This window comes from Merops nubicus, unplaced genomic scaffold (genome assembly GCF_000691845.1).
Source record: "Merops nubicus isolate BGI_N331 unplaced genomic scaffold, ASM69184v1 scaffold1048, whole genome shotgun sequence".
Lineage (NCBI taxonomy): Eukaryota > Metazoa > Chordata > Aves > Coraciiformes > Meropidae > Merops > Merops nubicus.
In genome coordinates, this window is record NW_008624919.1 from 3,598 (window position 1) to 14,148 (window position 10,551).

The 10,551-nt window shown below is 40.1% G+C and overlaps 1 protein-coding gene across 1 annotated transcript; it reads left to right on the plus strand.

Moving 5' to 3' along the window:
• Nucleotides 1-451: 451 nt before the first annotated feature.
• Nucleotides 452-10,254, plus strand: LOC103777917 (chromosome unknown open reading frame, human C1orf159). Its single transcript, XM_008945481.1, has 9 exons — nucleotides 452-526; nucleotides 670-760; nucleotides 2,064-2,139; nucleotides 4,100-4,204; nucleotides 5,083-5,148; nucleotides 6,353-6,487; nucleotides 8,603-8,628; nucleotides 8,966-8,996; nucleotides 10,160-10,254. The coding sequence occupies exons 2-9, from the start codon at nucleotides 689-691 to the stop codon at nucleotides 10,252-10,254; spliced, it is 606 nt and encodes a 201-aa protein (XP_008943729.1). The 5' UTR covers nucleotides 452-526; nucleotides 670-688.
• The last annotated feature ends 297 nt before the right edge of the window (nucleotides 10,255-10,551 follow it).

Consider the following 10,551-nt stretch of genomic DNA (forward strand, 5'->3'; position numbering starts at 1 on the left):
GGGTTTATCCCCACAATTTCATGTCAGAAATGTGGAGTTAGATGGCAAAAGTGGAAAGGGGAGGGGGGGGGGGGGGGAAGCAAGGCTTGTAGCAGACTGGCTAAAAATACTCTGTTCCACATTGGGAAGGTCTGGGCTGAGGCAATGGGGAAATACTGCTTATTAACAGACAGACTTCATTAATGCTTCATGACTGGGCTGTCATGGGAGAAATTAATTACAGCATTGCCTTTTCAACGTGGCGTGTGCTTTCTGTCCTAGAAATCCATCACAGCTCAGTGCTGCAGGCAGAGGAGCCTGGAGCTGTGGGGAGCTTATCAGTGGTGGTGCCAGGCACTCACTGTTCGATTGTAGGCACATTGATTTTTAGATCCTGGGAGTGGAACAGTCTCTGCCTGGCCCAGTTTGGAGCAGACTGATAAGGTTCCTGGTTTCTTAGCAACCACAGGCTGCCATAGGCAGAAACCTGCCCCTCTGCAGCTGGAGGGAATGTTCTGAGTGTCTCAAATTTGTATCCTGAAGCAAGGTAAGTCATTCCCCCTGGCATATTTAATTTAAGGGCCTTTGCATTCAAATTAGAGCAGTGTGTTTGAAAAGTTTCTTGACAAAGGGAAAGCATAACTTCTCTGTCACTATTAAATTCTAATTTCTTTCCCTCTTCTCCTTTAGACCTGAGTCTTTCCTGGGCATGGAGGTGCCATATGTCCTTCTTTTAACTAGACTCCTAGCAGGAGTTGCCAGCAAATCTACTGAACCTTTGGTAGGTACTTCATGGGGTTTGTTCTGCTAGGCACTGTAAAACCAGAAGGATCAGGTTGTTTTCCTCTCACGTTGCAGTTTGTAGGCTGGCTAATTCAGTGGAAATGACCCAGCAGTCATTAAGTGGAATTTTTACAGAGGGTCAATCTGCTCTGATGGCTGATTGCCTATAAAGCATTGAATTCTTCCTAGTCATGTGCCTGTGGGCTAGCAGGGATGCAGCTGATAATGCCTCACACCATGTGGAAAAAGCACCCATGATGATCCAAAACCTCCTCTTCAAGCTGCTGGGCAGTTGTAACTACAAACAATTCAAAACATGGGTACCCAAAAGTTAACTTTTCAAATGCTTGAGAAGCTCTGAGGCAAACATTGCTTCAAGTCGCAGAAAAAAAGTATAAGGAGCATAAAATTCTGCTCCAAGGAGGGTTCAACCAATAAAACTTTTTAAGAAACTGGTCTTAGGCATATTTTCTATAGATCTGGTGCTTCACTGTTGTCTACCTCCCCATGATGCACTAATGGTGTGAAATTAGCCTACTAATTGCAGTTTTGACAGTCCTGAGCATTTATTCTGATAATTTTGATCCTTTTCACCCCTGGATTTGATGGGCTCTGCTGATAAGCAGAACTCCTACTGGCTTTTACATGTTAGGTGTGTTGAAATTAGTTCTGAGGCTGAATATTGAGCAGGTATTGTTCCTTTTGACCAAAAATACTTCATCTTTATTTAAGACTGATTTGACTTGCTACATCTTTTACACACCTGTGCAAAGCTTTAAAAGGACTGGGAATTTTGGGGCTTATTTTTTCTTGTACAGGTTCAGAGAGTGGCTGTGCCCAAATCTGTGCAGGATGTTACTAATATCTATCAAAACCCCACAGAGTTTCTAACCACCCTTTATGTCTAAACTTAGGGCTCAGCTTTTGCCAGCAGGATTTCTAAACAAACCTGTACAGGGCTTTTGTGTGGTGCTGTGGGAAGGAGAACTCCCCCTCTGCACTGAAGAATTTAGCAAGTATATTTCTAACCCCTTTTTGGTTTTTTGAGGCTTTGTCCAATGTCAACAGCAGAGTGTGTGTTTGTTCTCAAAGTGTTAGCTTGGGGAGCAGCTGCCAGGTCAAAAGCAGGTTGATGTTACATCTGGTTTGTTCTCTCCTTGTGAGGTTGCTTAACAGAAAAAAGCTACAGCAGGTTTTAATTGCAGTTGCTGCTTAGTCCTTTATGTTCTCTGTGGGCTTTTTGGGGGTGAAGCATTGTAGTCAGCTGAAGAACTGTGGGAAATGTAACTTCTTTTTTGTAGGTCTCAGAAACAGGATGCTGTGGGGATATGTTGGATTCCAACAGTTCCTGTCCAGTAACCAACCAGTGCAGTCCAGGTAGGGTGTGTTGTTGTTTAATAAGATTCTGGATTGGTTTTGATGCTTAACCCCAAAATACAGCACTTAAATACTTGGGGAGGGAAAAGAAAACAGGCAGCACATGCAGATGTTGAAGTCTTTTTTTCCTTTTCTATACACAAGACAATGCTGCTTATGACTCACAAATGTTCTTCTTGCCTGGTAGGAAGAAGAGACAACTATTAACAAGGTTATTTTTTATTTAGTGTGCAGTTGGCTTATGAAAGAGTTCTTGTAAATGCTTACAAGCTCTAAAAGCCCATATAATGAGAATAAAAAGCAAAAATGCTGTAATGCATATCCAAGGGAGCATTAAGAATAATTTCAGTGTTGTCTTGCTAGCCCAGAATGCCTCATTCTTCTTTGTGCCATATACCTAGAGTTGTTTTCTAAATTGAGTTTAAAAACTTCTCTTGTCACTTCCCAGCAGCAGCAGAAGGGTGGACTTTTCCTTAATGCCTTTTGATTTGAAATCAGAGAGTCTAAGCAGGGAAAAGGCTTCAGAGCCCACACTACCAAGAGAATTAAAAATTGGGGTTCACTTCTGGGTTCAGCCGTGGTGGTTAAAGCATTTTTAAGCCTATTTTCACTGCTTTATTAGCTTCTCCAACCACTGCTTCATTTAATGCACACATTTCTGCTTCTAGATGATCTGGGGGTATAAAAAAAAACTCTTTCTGAGTTATGGGGTTGTGTTCTCTTAAATCATATTGTAAACTGATAATCTACCAATATCTTTGGTGTCAGAGGAGTGTTGAGATGCTCCCTTCCTATTACTGTAGAAAGTCTTTGCCCTTAGATTGGGTCCTTTTGTGTTTAGATTAAATGTCAGATGTAATTTATTACTCTGGGCATCAAGCATGCTGCTTCTCTCTAAGGAAAACATAGCAGCAGAGCTGTTTTCAAATCAGCACCTTTACTAATGGTTTGCTTTATGGGATAATTGATACCAGTTTAGCTCAAGGCTTTATAGAACTGGATTTTAGCCAGCACAGTAAAGTTGTTGGGGTTTTTTTTTTCCCTTTAAATGTAGACTGTAATATGATCTAGTAGGAATATCCTTCTAATCTTCATGTCTCAAGTCTAAGCCTCAAGTGAAACCACCACAGCTTTATTGTATTAAATGAAGTTGTTATTGAAGATGTGCCCTAAATAATATTTTTGTCTTAACAAAGACATAGCATTTAAACCTCAATTGAGAGATTTGAACGTGGAAGGCATAGGCCAAGATGAAAGTTTAATCTGTTTCCAGCCTGCATGGTGGGGTGACTGATAGAAAACACTCACCATCTGTCACAGAATCATTTAAACAGGCTTCAGTTCTTAAAGTGAAACAAATAGGACCATACTTGAGAGGACTGAGGCATGGGGGGAAAGGCTGTGTTATGGCAGTATTCTTATTTTTAGCTTGCCATGCTTCAAGTGATTGACTGCAGGGCCACCAGCATCTCTTTTTTCATCCAAGTACACTCCTGTTCTGAGCATCTTTGCCCTTGCCTGCTTCTATTTTCAATACTTTCTATTAAAATGGCATTTCAATTTTGCTTCAACAAACAAAATAAATGGTAAAATTCTGTTGAGGTTTTTTTTTTTAGTATTGTCAAGGGTTGTTACAGGTTGTTAGACACTTCCCATTTTACTCCAGACTAAAACATGTGAAGCAGTGAATGGAGCTATGCTGAAATTGTCCTCTGGGAGTTGTTTGCTTGTAACTCTTTCTCTTTTCTGGCCCTTGAAAGGTTATAGCTGTCCTGGAATAAACACTTTGAAATGAAACCTCTTAACTTGGGTAATACAATAGGAATCAGGGGATGTTTGTAACCACTAGACCAAACTGAGGGGATTTCTGTTGCCTCTGCTTCTTTCCCAAGGACTAGGAAACAGCTCCAGTGTCACTTTGGTGGTTTTCAAACCTCTTCTACATCTTGTTTTTGGGCAGGTTGTTACAGGAGGTGGAATGAGGATGGGAGTAGCAGCTGCATTAGATGCAAAAATGAAACTCTTCCCATTTCATCTGTTCACAACTTGACTGAATGCAGAACTAGTGAGTCATTCACCACCCTTTCATTTTGATGGGTGTTTTTGGGTCCCAAGATCTCTTCTTGCATGTGTTGGTCCAGCAAAGATTGTTCAAAAATACATCAAATCCCTCCCTTGTAAAACTTCAGCCTTTTCCAAAGTCCTCATATAACTCTGAGCTTCTGAGTGCAGAAAAAAAAGCTTATGGAAACTTTGTAATTTAGTTTGCAGAAACTGTGCAGAGAAACTATTCTAGAGTCTAGGATGAAGGGAGGGGGGAAAATTAAAATCTTGTTGTATATTAGAGTACCTAACCTGTGAAGTCAAAGGTGACATTAAAAAAATTATATCATTCTGCCCACTGTAAGTTCTTAAAATAAAAGTCCTAAATATCAAAGTGATTAAATTTACAGGTCAAGACCTCAAACATACAGTGAATACTGAATTTTGTGACTGCTTTAATCTGCTGCAAGAAAAAGGGATTTTGCTGTGGGCCTTTTATAGGGGCTCTCCAGAGCACAAACAAGCTCAGACTGTATTTGAGTTCTTTAAAAAATCTATATTAAAAAGACTGGATTGATTTTTATACATGTGCTTTGAGAGATGAGAGCTATTAAATTCCTTGTAAATATTTTTAATGAAAGAGATGAACTTGATGTAAGTTTCTGGGAGATGCACTAGTGAAGTATTTTCTTTTTGGACAAATTATGATGCTGCTTGTTTGCTTTTTAAAAAAAAAATTAACAGTGATATAAAGAAGGAATTTTTCATGGGACAAGTCAGGATTCTTACACAATTTTAAACCATTACTAAGAAGTATAATAGTCTTTTACTAAGATTTTTTTCAACAAATCTGTAGGTTTTGTCAGATTTTACTTTAACAAAAATTCTTTTTGATTACAGCTGGTATCAGAGGAATGAATTTCCAAATGAATATCAGCACTGTAACTCCTTTCATCCAGAACATAGGTGAGTAAATGGAAATGGCTGTTGAGCCACGTGGCCTTGTGATTATTCACTGTGTATCAGCCCCTTCATGATGTGGCATTGGAAACAGGTTGTAAAATAGGTATTTCTGTAGCATAGATTTTATTTTCAATATAGCCACTTTTACTTTTTCTGGCTCTTTCTCAACAAGAATCTTTTTATAAGTCTTAGAGTTGATTTTTGAGGGGTTTCACTGACTGGTTCTTTTCCTAGACTTGTCCTAGTGATTTTTCTGGTACAGGTTGAGCCTTTTTTTTTATGAAGCCTCATAACTTGAGTGTTATTGTGCTGCAAGTTGTTTTTTAGATATTTGACAACCTTACACAGCCATGTCAAACTTGGGTGCTGTTGATCCCTTCCTAACATTTGCCATGGGTGTACTTGAAGTATTTTGTGCTCCTCAAGCAGAGTTTGTCAGGTAGATGTTGTCCTACTTTGTCTGCAACAACTCCATGAACAACTCTGGTTTCTTAAAATACTTGCTTGTTGAGATCATAATCTTAAATAAATAAAACAGAATAAATAGCAGGGCATTTTTTTCAGGCAGGGAAAGCTGACTAGAGGTGAGGAGGGCACCTTTTGCTCATGGTTTGCCTCCTTGAGGTGGTTTCTGTATCTGTCCCTTGTGGGAAACACAATACTGGGTGTACTGTACCAGTGGTATATTGTTTGTTGAGCAAATTCTGTATTTAGAAGACTTCATTTGAGGAACCAAAGAACAATATTAATGTTCAGGACCTCCCAGCACTGGTTTTGAAAGTTTTATGTAAAAAAAAGGCAGGATGATGGATTAAAATTTGGTGGCTCTCTTGAGGAAAGCAGGGACTAAGGTTTTCTTGCCATTTGGCAGGTGGGGCTGTAGCAGAATGACTGTTGAAAGATCTTAGCAAATGTTTCAGTGAAGTCTGCCTATATATTTAAAAAAAACCCCAAAACTCACTGTGTTTTCTCCTATAAAGATCAAGAAGGTTTTTTAATCTTTTGTTTAACCCTTCTGTTAGAAGAGATTTCTAGTGAATTCTATATATTTTAAAAAAAAAAAACCTAAAACTTACTGTTTTTTCTCCTATAAAGATCAAGGTTTTTTAATCTTTTGTTTAACTCTTCTGTTAGAAGAGATTTCTAGTGAATAACAGTCTCCTCTTTTTTTTCCTCTTTTCTATTTATTGTGTTTTTTTTTGCACAGGAGGCCCAGAAGTGGCAGCCTCTCTCATCTTAGGGACATTTTTCATCAGTTTATTCCTGATTCTGTCTGTTGCTTCTTTCTTCTACCTCAAACGTGCCAATAAACTTCCTAATGTTTTCTACAGAAGAAACAAAGGTAAAAATCCCTGAAATTATCTATTGAATCTCTACAGTTTTGGCTTTTGCTCAGCTTCTTTATTTAAAACCTTTTAAATGTCTTCCTTTTGGTGTTCTACATTAATGTCTCTTCTCCTATCTCCTCTGATCATCCAAAGCAGTGCAAAATAATACAAGATTTGTTTCCTTCTGTGTGTTTAGTGTTTGTTTTCAGGGAGATGTCTGTTCTCAGGCTGAGTCTGCTTGGGTGCTTATTGCACAGTATCTCTCACTAACCCAGATATTGGTTTTTGGAGCTTTCAGAGATTTGCCAGAGTACAATACTTGATGCTGGTAGTCCCTGAATATTAGATATCTGATTACTGAATATTAGATATCTCATTTCAAAAAGGGGAGGGGAAAAAAAAAGAAGCCAGTCAGTGATTTTTGTGCAGAGGGGATTTTTATGGAACTTAATAATACTTGTTTATATCAGTATGCAAAATGCCAGACATCTATAAAGCAAATTGTTGTTTATTCTTGGTTTAGAGAGAAGGGAACTGGAATATGAAAGGGTGATGTAGTTAGCATGGATGTTTCAGCCGGAGAAAGGGAATGGAATTTGAGATTCCTCATTATTGCACTACTCATTTAACTGTGTTTGCCCTCTAACTGCAGCATTTACTGGGGCCTGGAAGAGTGAACTGCCTGATTTTCTGTTTTTGTTTTAGGCAAACACCCCTTAGCTTTTCTTTTTACAGTGAAAATGATTCTTTATTTCTGCCATTCCTGTTCCTGAGAAATGTCACTAAAATGCAGCGACCTGACTTCATGCCAAAGTGCCTCCAGAAGAGCTAGAGAAAGAACCCCTGGGGTGTGCTTAGCCACAGGGCACCAAGACTTTATGGAAATATCTGGCTCTTTTAGATGCTTCAGTTTCTGTGGAGTTGTTCTATGTATCCCCATTTTACTGGCCTTAATTTCTGGGAGGCAGTGAGGGAAAGGGGTGCAGGGTGATGTCTCCATTTTGCCCAGTGTTCTGCATGAAACTGGTCGATCTCTGACTGTCTCGCCCCTTCTGGGCAGGCACTTTGAAGGATTCCCATGACAACCTGCAGCACAGATTTGCTGTGTTAGAGCTCCTTCTGTTGAAAGCAAGCTGTTGACTGCTTAGATCTGCTAAACAAATAGACCTCCTGTTATTTTCATTCATGCCTTACAGGGACAAGCTCAGGCTAGACTTGCACAGTAGAAATAAGCTTAAAGAGAGGAAAAAGGGGCTGGGTGGGGCAGTCCAATTCCATTGCTGGCTAAAAATGTTGTATCTAGTCCCAGTAACTTCACAGAACATCCCATTTCCAGTCTGTGGTATCAGTTCATCTAAAGCACACACCAGTAGCTGTGTAAGGTGTAAACTGATCAGTGCCACAGGGACTGCCAACATCCCCATCACAACTGCTGTATTGAAACCTCCAGGCTGCTCCTGCATGTGTCCTCAGGTGAACTGAGGGAGTACAAGACTCTCCTTCAGTACTGAAGTGGGTCAAGAGCTGTTGTGCTGTGACATTCTAAGCTGGCAGGACATCAGACTCTGAGGCTTCAGTGATACTGGTCTGACTTCCACGTGTGCTGGTAGCTCAATCTGGGCCAGCAGGATGAAACATCAGTGTCCTCCTGGGAAGGAGAAGTACAGAAAGCACAAAAGCATTTCTCTGGCTTATTATGTTAATATTCCTTCTGTCTGGATCATGATTATGATACAATAAAGGCAGCAACCTCCTCTATAAAAGGGTTGCACTTTTCACTGCTCAGTTGTTTTCTATGTTGCCCTTTTCTAGTAGTTGCCTCAAAGTGCCATTTTTTCCTCTTGAAGCTTCTTCATATGAAGAGATACTGCTGCAGCTTTCTTCTCTGAGAGCAAAAAGTTCTTCTGGGAAACCCTTGCAACCTTTTATCTCTAATCTTGAAAAGAGTCCTACAGACAGTGTGTTCTGCTAATGGGGTTTTTAATGGTCTGAGCTGGTTTGGTAGTCTGTGACAAAACTCTTTTTTTTTAAAAATGGAACTATTCTGTCCCATGTGTGTGTTTTTAGAAGACTAGCAGTTCTAACCTCCTAGATTAATGATGGTTGGTCTCTCTTTGTTTCCCTTTCAGCATCTGTTCTGCAGCCTAGTGAAACAGTAAGTAAATTCTCTCCTTCCAATAGGAACAAGCAAGCATGAAACAGCAAGTAAACAACAAATTAAAGTTTTAACAGTTCATTAGGGAGCTACTTAATCAGATGTGGGAGAGACTGAAAGAAAAATAAAACGTGTTTGGGGGTTCTTTGTCCAAACTGGGGAAACACAGTGAAAGATGAATACTGACCATATGGATTTTTATTGAGTTACTTTCTCCAAGAAAGACTCTGTACACAGGAAATATTGTTGGAACCCTGAAGTGTTCCTGTATTTTTTTCAATAAGGCTGTGAAGACAAGAGCTGGTTTGATTGACATGATCATTCTTCTCTTCTGCAGGCATCCATGATACCTCCCCCAGCTTCTTCAGGTGAGGAACTCTTCTCTGAGGCATATTCCTATAAATATTTTTACCTGTTGGCTTCCCTTTTATGCATCTTTTTATTGAAAAGCAGGCAAACTCAAAGTGGATATGTTAAGAACACACAGCAAGTCAGAACAATTACCTGTAAAGCCTGGTATGGAAATGTGCAATCTGTTCAAGGGACAGAAATCCAATGGAATCTGCCTAGTAGACCTTTTTGGGTAGAATTGATTGCTTTAATTAATGTAGGCATACAGTATTGATGGAGAACTTTTATGTTAAAATAGATATTGGACTTCTCTATCCAAATAGGGAAGTCTTCCAAGCAGATGCAGCATTTTGTCATAAGTGCTCAAAAATAAATTACTCAATCTGGGACCTATTTTCAGGCTTGGAATCTTCTTGGCAATGCAGAGCTGGCTCATTTTCAGGCTTGCTGGTTTGAACCTTAGGAGCTTCTTGAAACAAAGAACACAGACTGGTTGGAATATAACATTTCATGTGTGTGGGGCCTTTGTAGGTTGGCCCTTTTTGGCAAGGTGGATTTTTAATGTGTGTGAAACCTCCAGTGAGAGAACTTGTAGTGACTTAAAGCTGAGACAGATCAAATCTTCTACAAACTTGAGCTTGCTAAGCAAAATTCCTGGTCTCACTCCTCATGTATGCATAGGCCTTTTTAATCAAGGTGGTACAATTAAAATTTAATCTTTATTAGCAGGGGCTTTTAACTTTTAAGCATTTTCTGTGTTCCAAACTTGGTCAGGGTCTGGCTGTTAAACTGACAGCCAGGGTGGCTTGTGAAAAGTCTCAGCTTGCTTCCCTTAATTTAGATGCCTGTTTAAAATGAAAGTACATTGGGGAGGGTGTTGTTAGGGATGAAAATGGAAAGCTACATGCACTGTGAACACAAATAGTTGAAATTCCAGCCTGTAATGAGCACCTTATTTAGGAGGCCATTAGAAGCTTATTTAAAGAGCTTTTTTTTATGGACTTTTGCTGGATCTACGTAGGGCTTTTTGTGCTTTGCTTTAGTTTTGGGTTTTAAGGTCCAGAATGACTCGGGTCCCTCAGGAGTTGCTGGGTGGCATGTGGTGTTATGAGTTAATGCTAAAGGGGTGCTGGTGATGCAGGAGGAGCTGCTGCTGATGGTTCTGTCCCCACCATTTCAGTTCGGAAGCCACGCTACGTCCGACGGGAGCGCTCGCTGGTGACGTCTGCATCTGCTGCTATCATCTCCTCTGAAACCAGGGTCAGCAATGTTTAGCCTTTGTGCTTCACTGAGGACTTTGTAAGAGCACACAGTGTCGAGGAAACTTTTTCCTGAATCCTCCTGAAGTGCCAGGAAAACATCACAAGCAGCTGACCTAAACGGAAGCCGAGTTCCTGCGTCGAAGTGTTTGTGCCAAATGTTCCTGGAGAGGTGGATGAAAGTGGAGGTAGTGATGATGGGCTACATCCAGCTCAGTGAACTGCTGGGGTCATCCTCAGATGCACTATTCCAGCTCTGTGGTTTCATTTGTCTCCTCCAAGATGCTGTGTTTAAAATCTTGAAAGAATCTGC